This window comes from Cannabis sativa, unplaced genomic scaffold, assembly GCF_029168945.1.
Source record: "Cannabis sativa cultivar Pink pepper isolate KNU-18-1 unplaced genomic scaffold, ASM2916894v1 Contig1, whole genome shotgun sequence".
In the NCBI taxonomy this organism is placed as follows: Eukaryota; Viridiplantae; Streptophyta; class Magnoliopsida; order Rosales; family Cannabaceae; genus Cannabis; species Cannabis sativa.
Window position 1 is genome coordinate 217,792 of NW_026870037.1, and position 17,498 is coordinate 235,289.

Here is a 17,498-nt window from a genome sequence, read left to right on the forward strand (position 1 = left end):
TTAGTTATTTAAAAAGAAAAGTTATAAAAAATCAAACGGGTCTTATTTTTATTATTTTAGAAAATATAAGGTTTATTTTATCATTTAACAACAAAAAGTCTATACAATAACTTTTGCAAAACACAAATTATAAAAGAGCATTGCTACTGGGCACTAGTGGTGCCTAGCACCCTTAAGATGTGTCGCCTTGCGATTGGTTAGTGATACTCTCTAAAAACTATTATATTATATTATATTATATTATATGAGACCCGATACTAAATTAGACATATTAACACGTAAGAGAGTGCTTGACACCACTAGTGCCTTTTAACATTTCTCATTATAAAATGATGTACTACCACCATGGTTTCAAAGTAAACCAAACCTTTAATTATTGTGGTTTGGTTTCCAATTATAGTTAATTGCTTCCCCTTAGGATCTCAATTATCGTGCTGAGCTGTCTATATAGCAGTTCTTATAAGGAAGTGTTTTTGTCTTTCACTAAACTAAACCAAACCAAACTAAACTGAAAAAACCGAAACTAGTGATATACATCATTCTTTCTTTGAATTTCAATACCAACTGTCTCACTCAACTAATCAAATAATTCAATATGCTCCTTTTCTTCTTCTCCTTCCTTTCTATATATTTTGTTGAAAGTGAGAGCCTACTAACATTCATAAGAAGAAGAAGAAGAAGAAGATAAAGCTCTGTCTGAAGCTTGCAATGGCGGTGACACAAACAAGAAATGGAAGTTTCGTTTTCGCCATTAATGGCCAAAGGTTCGAGCTTCCAACGGTTGACCCTTCAACTACTTTGCTTCATTTCTTGCGGACTCAGACTCGTTTCAAGAGTGTTAAGCTCAGTTGTGGCGAAGGTTTTCATTCTTCACTTTCCCTCTAGTTCTCAATAACGTTTGTAAATTTGGAATGTTATTTGAGAGTTTAATTAGACATGAGATATGATGATGGGTTTCTTTTTCCTTTGTTCTCTCTTTGTTTAATGTTGCATTGTTATGGCTATATGTCTTTCTCTTTCTGTAGTACGTAGGCTGTGTTGGATTTGTTGTTTATGAGCTGTTTTAGAAATAGTAGGCAACCAGAGATGGAGTCATTGATTTGTTAAGAGCAATTCCATGTTTTCTCTCAGTCTGAACTCTCGTGTATTTTGTTACACAAGTCTAGATTTAGAACTTGTCAGTATTGGAACCTAAGATAACAAAATTATTGGGAAATCTTGTAAATATGTCTTTTGTTTTTCAGGTGGTTGTGGTGCTTGTACTGTGCTGCTATCCAAGTATGATCCAGTAAATGACAAAGTTGAGGATATGACTGCAAGTTCATGTCTTACTCTCTTGAGCAGTATAGGTGGGTGTTCAATCACAACATCTGAAGGACTTGGAAATAGCAAAGATGGTTTACACTCAATTCACCAGAGAATGAGTGGTTTCCATGCTTCTCAATGTGGCTTTTGTACTCCTGGAATGTGTGTTTCAATCTTTTCAGCTCTTGTCAATGCTGAGAAAACAGATCGAGTGGACCCTCCTCCGGGGTTCTCTAAGATCACTGTTTCTGAAGCTGAAAGGGCTATTGCAGGAAATCTTTGTCGCTGTACCGGATATCGATCCATTGCTGATGTTTGCAAGAGCTTTGCAGCTGATGTGGATATTGAGGATTTGGGGCTCAACTCCTTTTGGAAAAAGGAAGATAGTAAGGAAGTAAAGGCAAGTAGTTTACCTTCTTATGACCGCAACAATGAGATTTGTACATTTCCTGAATTCCTGAAAGAGGAAATCAGGTCTGTCATGTCTTTGGATTCTAAAACAGATAGTTGGCTCCGTCCTTGTAGTCTTCAAGAGCTTCAAAACTTGCTCAGTTGTATTGATGTTGGAGAAGGGACTGAAACAAAATTAGTGATTGGGAACACAGGGTCTGGTTATTACAAGGAATTAGAGCACTATGAACAATACATTGATCTAAAAGGCATACCTAAACTCTCAACAATTCAAATGGATACAGAGGGATTCGAATTTGGAGCTGCTGTAACAATTTCAAAAGTAATTGAAGTTCTAAAGGATTCTAAACAAGCTGGATTTCCCTCAAGAGGTGAGATGGTGTTCAATAAGATTTCCAATCATATGGAGAAAATTGCTAGCAGATTTATTAGAAATACAGCTAGTATAGGGGGAAATTTGGTGATGGCACAAAGGAAGCATTTTCCTTCAGACATTGCAACCATTCTTCTAGCTGTGGATTCCATGGTAGAGGTGATGAGTGGTACCAGATGTGAAACTTTGACATTGGAAGAGTTTCTACAAAGGCCACCTCTAGATTTTAAGAGTATACTTCTAAGCATTAAAATTCCGAACTGGGGATCAACCGGAAAAGTTTCTCAGCAAAAAGATTCTGTCTTACTGTTTGAAACCTATCGAGCCGCACCTAGACCCCTTGGAAATGCATTGCCTTACCTGAATGCTGCCTTCTTGGCTGAAGTTTCTCCTTGTAAAACTTCTGGTGGAGTTTTAGTCAGTCATTGTCAGTTGGCTTATGGTGCTTATGGTACTAAACATGCAATCAGAGCTAGAAAGGCAGAAGAATATTTAGCTGGAAAAGTACTAACCGTTGATGCTTTATATGAAGCTTGTAAATTGGTTAGAGCTACCGTTGTTCCTGAAGATGGCACTTCAAGTCCTGCTTATAGGTCAAGCTTGGCTGTAGGTTTTCTTTTTGAGTTCTTTAGCTCCTTTATTGATACTACAGCTGAAACTACTGATGGGTTGTTGGGGAAATGTAGTGATTCTGTGTTGGCCAAGGATCTGAAGTTGGGAGAGAATGAAAATTCTTTCAAATCTGACGAAACTCTGCTATCATCTGGGAAGCAGTTTATTCAAACAAGTTCAGAATATTACCCTGTTGGCAAGCCAATTTCAAAATCTGGAGCAGCCCTCCAAGCTTCTGGTTTGTATTCTGGGATAAAACATCACTAAATTTTTGCTTAAGACTTGCATAATTGCTTTGAAAGCTTCAAAATAGAAAAGGAATTCAACAATTCATGTTTATCCATCATTCAAGGTCATTCAGTATTAAGTGTTATGCTATTTCTATGTGAATGACAGTCATCTCTTTGTCCGCCTGAGTGTCATTTGTTTTCTTCTATTTAGTGTAAGAAAACTACAGTCCAGTGTCTTTCTTCCTCTAATGTTTCTTGTGATTACTTCTTATTGAAATTCTTGGAGATATTTCTTTTGATTAATTCCTCTTATGTTTCTCAATGATTACTGCTCATTGAATTGCTTCAAGATATTTCTTCCTTTTTCTTAACAGCTAATTCGTATTATGTTGATAATCTGCATAGGCGAGGCTGTATACGTAGATGACATTCCTTCACCACCAAATTGTTTGTATGGGGCATTCATTTATACGACAGAACCTTTTGCACGAGTGAAGAATATAACATTCAAGCCTGATCAACAGCTCAGTAGAGTAGTTGATGTTATATCTGTTAAAGATTTCCCTGAAGGTGGGGAGAACATTGGATCCAAGACCTTGTTTGGTACTGAACCTTTATTTGCTGATGATCTCACTGAGTGTGCTGGTCAACGTCTAGCTTTTGTGGTAACTCCAACTCCCAGTATACATCTCTATGTACAATGGCTGTCTTCAATTAACTGTAATTTTACTCTGTAGATTTGCAAGCATATCAATCCTCTTTGTTTATTGAGATATGTGTTCTTTCTTAGGTTGCAGATACTCAGAAACATGCAGATGTGGTAGCGGAGTTAGCAGTGGTCGACTATGAAGTAGAAGGTCTAGAGCCACCCATTTTATCTGTTGATGAGGCTGTTAGAAGATCTAGTTTTTTTGAAGTGCCTCCTTCCATTTACCCAAAGCAAGTTGGTGATGCATTAGAAGGAATGGCTAAAGCTGATCACAGAATTATGTCTGCTAAGGTATTGTTCATCTAATTAGAAGAAATCCAATGTAATACAGCATTGTGAAAAAAAGAAGGGGAGAGAGAGAAAGTTGCATGAACACTGATTTGGCATATCTGTGCAGTATTTAACTTATAGTTTCATTCTTACCAGATCAAGCTTCCTTCACAGTACCATTTCTACATGGAGACGCAAACTGCCCTTGCTATACCAGATGAAGACAACTGCATGGTTGTTTATAGCTCAATTCAGCATCCTGAATTTGCACACGATGTTATTGCAAAATGTTTAAGTGTACCGGGACATAATGTTCGTGTTATCACAAGAAGGGTTGGAGGTGGCTTTGGTGGAAAGGCCAGTAGAGCAATGGCTGTAAGTATTATAAATCAGTTTCATATCTCTCTTTTCTTCCTAAGATAACATAATATTTAAAGCATGATTGACATTTTCAAGTTTACACTATGATTGACTTAGATTCCCTGTAAAGCTAACTAAAAAAAAATTCTACAGAAAACAAATCGCTAGAAAAGCTGTAATCTTACTTGACATAATATTTTGAGTTGGTTTTAAACAATTTTGTTATTTTTGTCAGTGGAATATAACCCCACATGTTTATTCTTGTCTTGGCTCATATCCTTGCAAAATTTTCTTATTCCATTTCAATCTGTTTGACCATCATACAGCTGTTACCTATCATAAGGTTCAACCCCTCTTACTGAAGAGGGAATCACGACCTGAAATCGGTAATAAAACAAAGAAAGAGAATACTACAGAGGAAAAACAAATGGCCTTCTGCCAAAAGATATCTACCTATTTTTTTAGCTTGCGATTGTTATAGGAAAGGAAAAAACTAAAGTAAATGGAGAGAATCAATCTGTTTTTTCAGCTTGCGATTGTTATTAGTATTATCCAATAATCGGTTTGACCAAGTTATCTGAATAGAAGGATGGACTTTCTGTTTTATACTGCTGGTGATATCCTTCATTTGAAGAAACTAGAAAGTTTACATTTTCCTCATACGCATCAGCTGTTGTTTTTCCTACTTTGTCTTGATTTCAATTTTTGCTATCGTTAATCAAACAAAAGGGAAGGACATAGTACCTTAATTGCAAGACATAGGATGTAAATCTATTCTGTCTCTAGTCTTCTTTTGGACCATTAAAAGCTACATAATCTTCAAGTTCATTTCAGTTATTTTCCCCATCACAAATATGCATTCCGAATAGCTGCTTTAGAATAGTTTGAAGCTGTTAGAATGACAATGTACTGAGACGTATTTCATAATCATGATAATTCTATCCTGTATGGTGTCATGAGCTTGCTTACTCTGCCCTTTTATATCTTTTATTATAAGTTATCGCTAAACTATAAGTTAACATTCCTTACGTTATGATAATTCAGGTTGCAGCAGCATGTGCACTTGCAGCAGAGAAATTACGCCGCCCTGTCAGGATATATATGAATAGGAAAACTGATACAATATTGGCAGGAGGAAGGCATCCCATGAAAATAACGTACAATGTTGGATTTAAGTCAGATGGGAAGATTACGGCTTTGGAACTAGAAATATTAATTGATGCAGGCATGTCTATAGATATGAGCCCTATCATGCCATCAAATTTTATGGGTGCATTTAAGAAGTACGATTGGGGTGCTCTGGCTTTTGACATAAAGTTATGCAAAACAAATCATTCAAGTAAGACGGCAATGCGAGGTCCTGGAGAGGTACAGGGATCATTTGTAGCTGAAGCTATAATTGAGCATGTTGCATCTTTTCTTTCAATGGAAGTTGATTCTGTCAGACAAAAAAATCTTCACACATACAAGAGTCTTCGTTTATTTTATGAAGATAGTGCTGGTGAAGCTCAAGAGTATACTTTACCTTCAATGTGGGATAAGGTAGCTATGTCTTCAAAATTTAGTCAAAGGGCTCAAATGATAGAAGAGTTCAATATGTGTAATAGATGGAAGAAACGAGGAATATCTAGAGTACCAGTTATGGTCGAGATGACGGTCAAGGCAACTCCAGCGAAAGTAAGCATATTATCAGATGGATCTGTTGCTGTTGAAGTAGGGGGAATTGAGCTGGGCCAGGGGCTTTGGACAAAGGTGAAACAGATGGCTGCTTTTGCTCTCGGTTCAATCATTGCTGATGGAACTGAACACTTCTTGGATAATGTGCGAGTCATACAGGCTGATACATTGAGCCTGATTCAAGGGGGATTAACAGCAAAAAGCACTACATCCGAGTCAAGCTGTGCGGCAGTCAGAATGTGCTGTGATGTCTTGATTGACAGATTAACTCCTGTTAAAGAGAAGCTGCAGGAATCGCTTGGCTCTGATTCTATCAAATGGGAGATGCTGATTGCTCAGGTATCTAGTTAGATTTCATTGTTTCTTTCCATATTGATAATTGGAAACACAAGTCTTTTTCTTGACTTGTGAACTTACTAATCATGGTACTACTTTTTTTTTTTTTAAGTGGATTAGGTGTAGCTTTCTAATGGTTCTGCCATTCTATTTAAAGTGTTTGTGTTATTCTCAAATTTAATCATAATAGTTTTATGTCCTTGGTCTTTGAACAATGCAGGGTTACTCAGAATCTATAAACTTATCATCAATTTCCTACTATGTCCCTGATATGTCCTCCTTAAAATACTTGAACTTTGGCACGGCAGTAAGTGAGGTAAGTCTCTTGCAAAAACATTCATATTTCGTTGAAGAATTGCTTACATAAAATAATTTCTCAACTAAACCTATAACTGGTCTGAACTATTAAACATCAAACATTTCATTTATCTTACTAAAAATCTGATTATCAGCATGATAGTTCAGTCTTTAGCTAATGAAAAATATTTAGTCTGTGACTGTTTTACTGAATACATCTCATGACAGGTTGAGATAAATCTTCTGACTGGAGAAACCTCCATTCTGCAATCGGATATTATCTATGATTGTGGACAAAGTCTCAACCCTGCAGTAGATCTTGGACAGGTAACCCTGATTCCATGTGCTATCTTACGAAGTTTCTGATCTATTGTTCATTCCATAGATTTATATTGGTATTTTCAGTATTATAGGCTGAAAAGGTTTCATTTATACTATGAATGAAAGAAGCAAAATAGTTCATTCCAATTGTACGGGGTGAGATAATGTTACACTGGCATTTTTGGCTGTAAATCTGATTATCTATATAATCTTTTGTTTCTTATTAAAAAGAAAAACAAAGAGGGAAAATGTTAATTCTGAAGGGGAAAAAGAAAAAGGTGTTTCTTAAGCCTAAATTGGAACCTAGATTTTTGTAGGGAAAGGAATAGCTAAGGAAAAAGTGAGGAAAGAAAGGGTGTAGAAAAGGATATATGGAGTGGGAAAAAAATGATTTCCATGAAAAAATTCTCATATTTTGGTTCTTTGACAAAAGTAAAGGTGTGGTCTCATGGTGGAAGAGAACTCTATATCTGACCCAAGTTTTTCTCAGTTTACCTCTAAGTTGTACATTTTAAAAGTAATTGGTATTGGTTACCAAATAGTATATCAAGTTGTCTTATTTAGTATTAGATTATTTGCGGCTAAACTAGCCAAACTTTATGTTAATATTTTCATTACAACTACATCCACTAAGAAGAATTATCGAACACTTTCTGTTTAAGCCTATCAATAATGACTTTACAGTCATTTCAATATGTGAGATAGACAAAAGAAAACGCAGAGCTCCACTGAAGTGCAATCTGCAAGGCTTTAGCTTCGAGATTATGGAGTTAAATTTTCCATGTCCAGAATAGCCAAGCCACCTAGCACCACTCCTTAAGAATCTCTCACAACAGAAAACCATGTCTTGCCTTTATCAGCTGAAGTAGCAGCATCAAGATTCATTTTTGAGACAGCCCTAAGGTGGTGTATTCCAAGCAATGCCCAAACGATCAACCTTAATAGCACCCTAAATTATCTAAAATTTCTAAAAAAAAAATGTGTAAGGTCATAACTTGTCTCTGTGTATGAACTAGAGCACCCAGTTTGTACTAATTCAGCACTGTAACCGTTCTCTAAAAAATATGTACTTATTTATTATGGGCCTATATATAACTCCCAAATCTGTGATGACTTTTCAAGAAAAACATTACTTGGCTGTTGACAATATATTTGTGCAGATTGAAGGAGCTTTTGTACAAGGAGTTGGGTTTTTCTTGTACGAAGAATACTTAACAAATTCTGATGGACTAGTCACTGCTAATGGGACATGGACATACAAGATTCCTTCATTAGACACCATTCCTAAACAGCTCAATGTTGAAGTATTGAACAGCGGACGTCACAAAAAACGTGTTCTCTCATCCAAAGGTATCATTCCTTTCATCTTTCTCAATTCAACCTTTGTCTTTAGTGTAAAAATATTGCATTGAATCGTGAAAATATTGCTGTTTACATAATTAAAACAAGGTACCTTGGGGGAGAGAAGACCTTAAATAGTTTAGATTAGAAGGATTTAAGTCTCTGGCAATTCAAAATTAATTTGATAGACAGACAGAAAAGACAGCCTTTGGGATGAGAAGTTTTAACTGTATTAGCTGCTGAATTTAATCTTTTAGGAAAACATAGCTTGCAACTTCCCGTGGGACTTCATAGTTCATACAGATAGGGGTTAAAGTGATGACACTCGACTCCTCCTGATTTCATGTTTTGCCTAGTAGCTTAGTGACAACATTTGTTTGTTTTCTGTTTTTATTTATTTTCTCTCCTTCGGCTAACTTATTTTCTCATAGTTCAATTAATGGGCTAAATCACTTCTTGTTCTTTCCTGGCCAAATGAAAGTGTAGTCCATTTTTCCGGATGGAAAATATGCCACATGAAATATAAGCTCCTTTGTAAAAAAGCCTTTGCTACTCTGTTCTGTCTACATAATTTAATCAATGAAGTCTTTCCATTTTCCAAAGGCTACACTAGTGACAAGCTTAAACAAACATTATCGTTTTGTGCAGCTTCCGGCGAGCCACCATTGTTTCTATCGGCTTCCGTTCACTCTGCTGCAAGAGCTGCCATCAGAGCAGCAAGAAAACAAATCAATTCATGGGGAAGCCCGGGAGGATCCGACTCCATATTCCAATTGGATGTACCTGCTACTATGCCAGTTGTGAAGGAGTTTTGTGGACTGGACATTGTGGAGAGGTACTTGGAATGGAAAAAATGCAGAAACTGAAGACACTACAGACGATTCTGAAGCATTGTTTATTGTTCATACTTAAGGTTCATGCCTCGTCTCTAAAATAAAACCTCAGTTATAGTATGAATAAAATCTGTTTTAACTATTTTTTTCTTTTGAAATTTTTACGTAAATTACTACATTAAAGAAAAATAACAAAATTATGTTTACACTTTATATGGTAACTTACATTTTTACTGTCTTACTCTTAAGTTTTGTATTTCAATTATATTGTGTGTGAGTACGTGCTAAGTCCATATCTCCCCTGTCCTAGTCGCGAGAACTCGCGAATAAGATCTTGGATATAAGGCCATCTCCAAAGGTACTTTAAAAACTCAAATATGATATATTTTTTTTTAGTGAAAATTACATGAAATATGGGATTTTGTAAAAAAGTTACAAAAATATGGCATTTATAAGTTTGCCTCTATGGTATTTTTTTACATTTAAGATTTTCTATGGTATTTGATATGCCATAGTTTTGTAAACTTATTATCCAAACCCATATTTCATGTTTTTGTTTCTAACTTAATTAGTTTTATTTTTTTTAGTTTATTTTACATTTACATTTTAGGATTTCTTTCTATTTGGAAAATTTACACAAAATATTAACTTTTTTTTTTTTCAAACATTACATTTATAATTTGACAAAGAAATTTTTACATTTAAATTTTTGTTAATTTTTTTTTCTTTTTTACTGTTTTTTTACTTATTAAAGCTTTTAAAAACTTTTTTTTTGTCTTTTTTTATATATTTTTTTAGTCAATTTTGGCTCTCTTATTTCTTTCATTTTTTAAGTCAGTTACTAACTTTTTTTTCTTTCTTTCTCTTCTCTATCTCTAATTTTTTTTTTTTCTAATTTCTCTTTGAGTCTCTCTTTTTTTTTTTTTCAATTTTTTTTCTTAAACTATTTTTTTTTTCTCTTTGTATATATATAAATATATATATAATAAGTGTACATTTTTGTATCTCATTTTTTACAGAAATTAAACTTGTTTTTTTTTTATTTTTTTGTTAAAAACTAATCATTTTATTAAAAACAGCAAAAAAAAAAAAAACCAGTTTCATCAACATCATCATAAAAAAAAAAACAATATAAAAAATCGTAATCTAAAAAGAATACAAACTTTGAAAACTAGTTTCATCAACATTGAAAGAAACTAACAATTTTATTAAAAGAATTAAAAAAAATAGTTTCATCAACAAGATAATGAAAAAAATTACAATCTAAAAACGATACTAACTTTAAAAACCAGTTTCATCAATATTAAAAGAAACTAATTATTTCATTAAAAGAGGCAAAAAAACAAAATAGTTTCATCAATAACATAATGAAAAATACACAATGCCTAATAATTAAACTTTTACAAACGATACTAAATTTAAAAACCAGTTTTGAACATATAAATTTTATATCAAGACCTAATAAAAAAACTTCTAACTTCATTCTTTATGTTGGCATTTAATTTTTATTTGCTTGCTCAAAAAATAGAATTGATTTAAACATACATTATGTAGCAAATATAACGAAGAGAAAAAGAAATTAAAATCAAAGAGAAAAAAAAAAAAAGAAACAAAGAAAATTAAAAAGACAAAAATACAATAAAAACCATAAAAGAATAACAAAAAAATAAAAACAGTGGAATGTGAGAAACCAGTTAGTAAAACAACCAAAATAAAAACAAACAAATAAAAATCAGTTTCTTGAAATAATCAAATAAAAAATTAAAACTTAAAACTCAATTATGAACAACAATAAAAAAAACCAGTTATAAAAACTAGTTACTTAAAAAAAACCAGTTATGAAAATAATAAAATAATATGTGTGTCATAAACTAATTATTTAAAATAAAATAAATAAAAAGTGTTGTTCAAATATCATACAATAATAAAACTGGTTTTATACAAACTAAAAAAAATACAATAATATCATAAAAATGGAGCAACCCTATTACAGAACAGTTAAAACCTGTGAAACCAGTTTCGACCTGTGAAACCAGTTTTGACGCTATAAAAAATCATAACAAAATATAAATGTTAATTATAAAGTTAACTGAAACCAGTTTCATCAGACAATCAAATAAAAAAAATACACACACACAAAAATACAGAAAAAAAAAAATAAAACCTAATTTCAAATATAATCAAAACAACACACCATGCATACCAATATTAAAAATAAAAAATAAGTGTAAGTTTCGAACCTAAAAACAAAATAATAAAAAAGTAACTTAAAATAAAAAATTTGAAATAACATAATAAAACTATTTTTTTATTCTTTTAATGAAATTGTTAGTTTATTTTAATGTTGATGAAACTAATTTTTAAAGTTTGTATTATATTTAGATTATATTTTTTTATATTGTTTTTTTTTTCAGAATTATGTTGATGAAACTGGTTTTTTTTTTTTTTTTCCTGATGCTTTTAATGAAATAATTAGTTTTTAACAAAGAAAAAAAAAAAACAAACAGTAGTTTAAATAAAAAAAAAATAAGTTTAATTTCTGTAAAAAAAAAACACATCTAGTTATTTTTTATTTATTTTAGTGTTTTACTAACAAAAAAAAAGAAAAAAAAAATAAAAAGAAACACAAATTTAAAGTTTTTTATGGCATTCCTCATGATCTTTTTCCATATTTGTAAGTTTTTCTAAAAAAATATCATATTTAGGGTAATTAAGTTTTTATGTCATATATATCAAATCATATCTTCATTTTCCCATATTTTTGTAAATAGCCATTTTTTTACCAAAAGCCTCCAACCTAACTCTAAAAGTATTTCTATTTTGGTGGAAGTCCACAGTGTCCCACTAATAATAGTGGGCACGGTAGACGACTGCATTTTTTTTTTTGTATTTTCTAATAATTAAATAATTTTTTTTTAAAAAAACAAATAATTATATAATAATATAATTTATTAATCAAATAATATAATAATAAATGATATATTTTTTAGTGTAATTTTTAGTGTTGTGGTTAGAATTGGAAAAAAAAATTAGTATTGAAATAGTATTCTTTCGGTGTTAATTTAACACTAAATTTATGTTTCCCCATTGAAGTTGCCTTAAGGGCTTAGCACGTATCCAGTTGCATTTGTACTTTTTTTTTCTCTCTTTTTTTTTTGTTTTTTCTAAGCCAATCACACTCATCAACTTGTCTTTTCTATGTATAGACTCTTATGATGTAGTATTTTCCTGATGTTTATTTTGTCAAAAAAGTATGGGAAATTTTTTATTTTATAAGGGAAATTTGACAATATATGCTTAAAAATAGCATATATTGTTTTAATATACTAGGTAAACAAAAATAAAAAAAAATACTCTCCAATTAACTTTAATCCCAACATTACCCTCCCCATTTCAAACTTTCACTCTCCCTCTAACTCTCACTTCTCTCTCTCTCTCTCTCTCTCTCTCTCTCTCTCTCTCTCTCTCTCTCTCTCTCTCTCTCTCTCTCTCACGCAACCCAGACACCGCACTCACCGGACCACCTCACGGACCACCCCCTCACTCACCGGACCACCCACGACACCCCACCACGCGATACTGACGGACCACCCCCTCACCATCCGACCCCAGACGTCCAGAGCAAATCGCGAAATCAATCTCAGACGACATCGCGAACTCTTCGAAGAAGAAATCGTGAAACCCCAGACGACCAGCAGAGGACATCGCTACCACCGGAGACGAGATCGAGAAACCCCAATTCGCGACACCCCCAAACGAAACCCAGATCCAAAACAATAAAAAAAGGTATTTTTCTAAACTTTTTTGTTGTTTCATTACTTTTTAATTGTTTGTGCTTCATTGTAAAGTAATGTAGTTAGTTTATGTTGAATTTGTTTGATTTCGTTTGAATTTCATTGTTTTGGTATATTTTCTGGTTTTTGTGCAAAATTTGCGACGTATCGCGACAATGTTCACGACATAACGCGACATCGTCTAGAAAAGTTGGGGATTTTATGATAACCGTGTTTTTCACGACGTGTTGGCGATATACTAGCGACATAATTCGTGATATTGCATTTAGTACGTAGGTTTCATGATTTTTATCGACTTGTATGTGTGTTTGGCGACATGTTTGCGATCATATGCGACATGATTAGCGATATATAACAGTTGTACATAGGACTAGTTTTTCATCCTCCTTTTTGTGTTTAGCGATGAATTAGCGATATATTAGCGACATATTTGGCGATATGATCAACAATAACTTAGGATTATGTTTCACGATGTATAGCGACATACTGCGACATGTTTCACGACATACTTCTAACAAATTTGTTGACAATTTTGCAGATGGCTCCTGAACTTAAACTTCCAATTTCCTCGCATTTCACGGGACGTCTTACCTATCGGGGTACAGATAGGTTCAGATATATCAAGGCCAAGTTTACTGAGATGGATTTGGTTGACACAGTAAAGGCTAGTCCTTTCGGACACTTTTAGGAAGCTGGAGAGTTGACTTTCTCCGGCGCGTTGGTCCACAGCCTCCTCTTACGAAAAATGAAAGTGGACACAGAAAAGGAGGATGAGGTTTGGTTTCATGTAAGGAGAAATGACATGAGATTCGGACGGATAGAGTTTGGACTCATTACTAGCTTACCTATGGGTAGTGCCCCTACAGACGAGGAAATACACGCCAAGTCCAACGACCATCTAGTTCGGACTTATTTTGAAGGGAAGAATTCTGTTCAGTTGGACTCCCTTATGCTCCAACTTGAGAGGTGAGAAGATAAAGATGATGCCTACAAGCTTGGACTGATCGCTTTCATTGAAGGTGTATTAGTATCAAAGGAGGGCAATGTCCAAGTTTGGCCTGAGATGTTGAAGTTTGTTAACGATCTCGAATTCTTCTTTAAGTATCCGTGGGGCGAGCGCGCTTTTCGTAAGCTGATGGAGACATTAGGAAAGAATATGCAACATTACAAGGATAATGTTGACAAGAAGAAGGGGAAGAAGATTGCTCAGGAGGCAAAGTACACTGTTAGTGGCTATGTACCTGCCTTTCAGTACTGGGCATACGAAGCAATTGAGAAGTTGGGGAAGAAGTATGCCCACTGCAACGGACCAAGTTCCCCAGAATGTTGAGCTGGAAAACACCAGAGGGCCAGCGGAAACAAGATGTCAAGGCAACCGACATTGCACTGTTATTCAACAGTCGGGTATGTTTCTTTACTGTTCTGTATTTTTTTTTTGAATTTATTGAAAATGAACATTCGCGACATTGTTTGCGATATGTTAGCGACATTATGCGATGTCGCGAAAGAACTTGCTGTCTCGCTTATCGCGACATATGTCGCGACATGTTATCGACATGTAGCGACATTGTGCTGCTTTTTGCGATTATCATAATTTTTGACTTCTTTTCACAGTTTTTAATTATTCTGTGTTTTCTTTTTTGTTTCAGTTGGTGGTGAAGAAGTGTTTGTTTCCCCGGCCCAGTGAAGAGGCATACTTCAAGAGTATTAATGAGGGTAAAGCCCCTCTTTGCTTTGAGATGGATGTGGAACAAACGGTGGACGTTGATGGTACACGGGAGTCTGTGTTTGAAACTCAAGCGAAGACCATCAACGAGGCCGTGACAAAGGCAAATTTAGTTCCACCACCACCGGCACCTGAAGTACACGAGCCATCTACTTCAGCAGGTCCTTCTGCTCCAACCAGTTTAACTGTGGACACTGACCTTGCAAAGAGGTTGGATAGCATTGAGGCCCGGCTGGAGAAGCTTGAGTCCCAGCAGGAAGCCGTCATGTTGGCACAGACGGGGTTAGTAAATAACCATCTCAGTATGAGGCGGTCCTTCACAGAGAGTCAGAAAGATCTGAAGGAGACTCTACTGGCTAAGATGGACGAGTTGATGGCAATGGTAAAAGGAGCGCCCACACTTGGAGAGCCCACACCTGCACCGCAAAATGAGGAACAAATGGAGAGTGATAACGAAGATGTCTTCCCAGAAGATTGGGAAGCAGATGATAACGAGGCACCGTCAACTCCATTGGAAGCAATTATCACGGCCATTGGTGATACACAATCACAGGACGAAGTCTTACTTCTACCTGGACCCCCAGAAAATGTGCCATTTGTGAGGAAGAGGAAGCCGCCAAAGTACTTGAACGACTACACTGCGGAAAAGAAAAAGAGGCGAGTTCTTCCAGAGAACGTAGACCCGGAGAGACCAGCAGACCGTAGATTGCTTCGTACGTTCAAGAGGTGGTTGATTGGAGACATTCCCAATGCCCGACCTAGGAATGTGCACACCGGTGTTGGCGATGTCAAGCTCTTCACAACATTGTTTCTAAAGGGGGAGTGGCTTCACGATGATGTAAGTATTTAATAATTAATTAGTATTTTTGATGTTTTCTGCAATATATATTTTATTGTCGATGTGTTAGCGACAATGTCGCGATATTTTCGCGACATTGTTGCTGATACAGAAGTTTTTTCTTTCTGTTTTATTTATCGACATGTCGCGATATTGTCACGACATTCTTGCGACATGGTCACATTTTTAGTATGTTCTGTTTAACGACATGTCGCGACATTGTCACGACAGTGTCGCGACACTAGTCAAATTCTTCTCACGACATTGTTCGCGACGTTTCGCGACTTTATTTACGGCTTTGATTAATCTTCTCTTTTTTTTATGCAGCACATAGATGCCATATCACACTTGATGAGGAGGAGACGCCTTCATTTTCCAGAGTTGTACCCTCAGCCAGGTGTGATTTTGGACACAACACTTCCACAATTCCTCATAGGCATTTGGGGCTGCGAGACTGGTGACAGAAGTACGTTTGAATGGCCAGATGCAGTGAACCAGTACTATCTGGGTATGGAGAGCCGTTACATGCCATGTTGGAAGGATCAGAACTTCATATACTTCGTCCTGTACTTCGATCATCAAAAACATTGGGTTGCTGTTGAGGTAGATATTGATATGTGGCAGATTCGGGTGTACGATAATGATTTAGCATGCACCACCGACGCACAGTTTGATGCCATCATGCTACCTTGGACTCAGCTGTTTCCACATCTGCTGAGGTCTACTGGCTATTACGATAAAGTGAACAACAACATTCTGAATGTGGACTTAGGGGACAGTAGCCAACTCAGATCAATGCATGCTAGACGCATGCCAAGTGAGGTGGTTCCCCAAAGTAGAACAAGGTAATTGTTAATATAGTATATTATTATTTCCTTTGCCATTACTCTTTAAATGCAGTTCAGTCTCTAAATGTGTTTGTTGTTAATTTTTCAGTGGTGATTGCGGGGTGTATGCACTTGAGTACATCGAACACCTAATGCTGAATCGGTTCTTGGACAACATTACAGATGATAACATGAGAATGTTCAGAGATCGGTGGTGTGTAGACTTGTTTTATCAGAACTTAACGTGGTAAAATAGGTACAAGGGTTGTAATTTTTTTGTAGTTTAAGAACTCCATTACAATTGTACAAACATAGTTGCATAGTTGTTTTTAGTACTGTACAGTTTTTATATATCGAAAAGTGTTCAATTTTAAAATTTTTACTTACATGTCGCTACAACATCGTTAACATGTCGTTTAATGTCGAAAAAATTTAGTTTCTGAGTGTCTGGTTTCATGTCGCTAAAGCACCGCGAACATGTCGTTAAATGTCGATAGTAAAATCATGTTTTGACTCTTCAGTTGATGTCGTTAACATATCGCAAATATGTCGCTAAACGTCGATACAAAAGACGTTTCCACATTAAGTGGTAATTAATGTGTGACATTTATTATCCCGCCTAACCAACTACTTCACTATGTCGATAAGATGTCGCCCGGTGTCGCGACATGTCGCGAAAATTGCCCAGATTGCTTTGTGCATGACAAACATGAGTACAATTGTGTAATTCAATTTTTACATTTATTATCTCACCTTCCCAACTACTAGTTTTGTCTATAAAAGCAATTTCCTATCTCATAAGTTACATATTTTCTTAATTTTTACCCCTACAAGATAATTCTCTTAGCAATGTCTACTAGAAGGAACAAGGGCAAATACCCGATTCTTACTCCTGAAGAGATCAAGCAGGAGCCTGATTGTGGGGAAATTACGCCTCAAATGCAAAAAGTGCTTGACGACATGAAACGTTTTGAAGATGAACGGCTTATGAACGAGTGGAGGTTACTACAACTTGAAAAAAAAATTAACAAAACAGGTGTATGGCCGGCTCCACCACCAGGGTTCCCCGAAGGCTGCCGTCGCTGCAAGTTAGGTTATTTTAATGGTAAACAGGTGAAGCCTGGATCTCTATGCAAATATTGCAAGGCTCATCGACATGGAAAATAATTTTAATTGTTGTAACTTATGTAATTTGTAACTGTCGCTACATGTCGCTAATGTAATCGTTAAACGTCGCA

The 17,498-nt window shown here is 35.2% G+C and overlaps 2 protein-coding genes across 2 annotated transcripts; both read left to right on the forward strand.

The window, feature by feature from the left end:
• The first annotated feature begins 632 nt into the window (after window positions 1–632).
• On the forward strand, window positions 633–9,316 carry LOC115718879 (indole-3-acetaldehyde oxidase). The gene is made up of 10 exons (XM_030647685.2): window positions 633–859; window positions 1,245–2,939; window positions 3,337–3,596; window positions 3,722–3,931; window positions 4,067–4,285; window positions 5,315–6,286; window positions 6,504–6,599; window positions 6,809–6,907; window positions 8,062–8,251; window positions 8,891–9,316. Exons 1-10 carry the CDS (start codon window positions 709–711, stop codon window positions 9,106–9,108), a joined length of 4,110 nt encoding a protein of 1,369 aa, XP_030503545.2. The 5' UTR covers window positions 633–708; the 3' UTR covers window positions 9,109–9,316.
• A 2,572-nt stretch (window positions 9,317–11,888) lies between these two features.
• On the forward strand, window positions 11,889–16,638 carry LOC133032956 (uncharacterized). Its single transcript, XM_061107442.1, has 4 exons — window positions 11,889–14,273; window positions 14,519–15,433; window positions 15,761–16,278; window positions 16,370–16,638. The coding sequence occupies exons 1-4, from the start codon at window positions 14,193–14,195 to the stop codon at window positions 16,509–16,511; spliced, it is 1,656 nt and encodes a 551-aa protein (XP_060963425.1). The 5' UTR covers window positions 11,889–14,192; the 3' UTR covers window positions 16,512–16,638.
• The last annotated feature ends 860 nt before the right edge of the window (window positions 16,639–17,498 follow it).

Excerpts from the sequence above, each read along its gene's own strand:
- LOC115718879 (XM_030647685.2), top strand. The coding sequence starts at position 709 with ATGGCGGTGACACAAACAAGAAATGGAAGTTTCGTTTTCGCCATTAAT. Across the intron at positions 2,940-3,336 it reads AGCAGCCCTCCAAGCTTCTG|GCGAGGCTGTATACGTAGAT; the intron begins GTTTGTATTCTG and ends TAATCTGCATAG. Across the intron at positions 6,908-8,061 it reads CTGCAGTAGATCTTGGACAG|ATTGAAGGAGCTTTTGTACA; the intron begins GTAACCCTGATT and ends ATATTTGTGCAG.
- LOC133032956 (XM_061107442.1), top strand. The coding sequence starts at position 14,193 with ATGTTGAGCTGGAAAACACCAGAGGGCCAGCGGAAACAAGATGTCAAG. Across the intron at positions 14,274-14,518 it reads CACTGTTATTCAACAGTCGG|TTGGTGGTGAAGAAGTGTTT; the intron begins GTATGTTTCTTT and ends TTTTTGTTTCAG. Across the intron at positions 16,279-16,369 it reads GTTCCCCAAAGTAGAACAAG|TGGTGATTGCGGGGTGTATG; the intron begins GTAATTGTTAAT and ends TTAATTTTTCAG.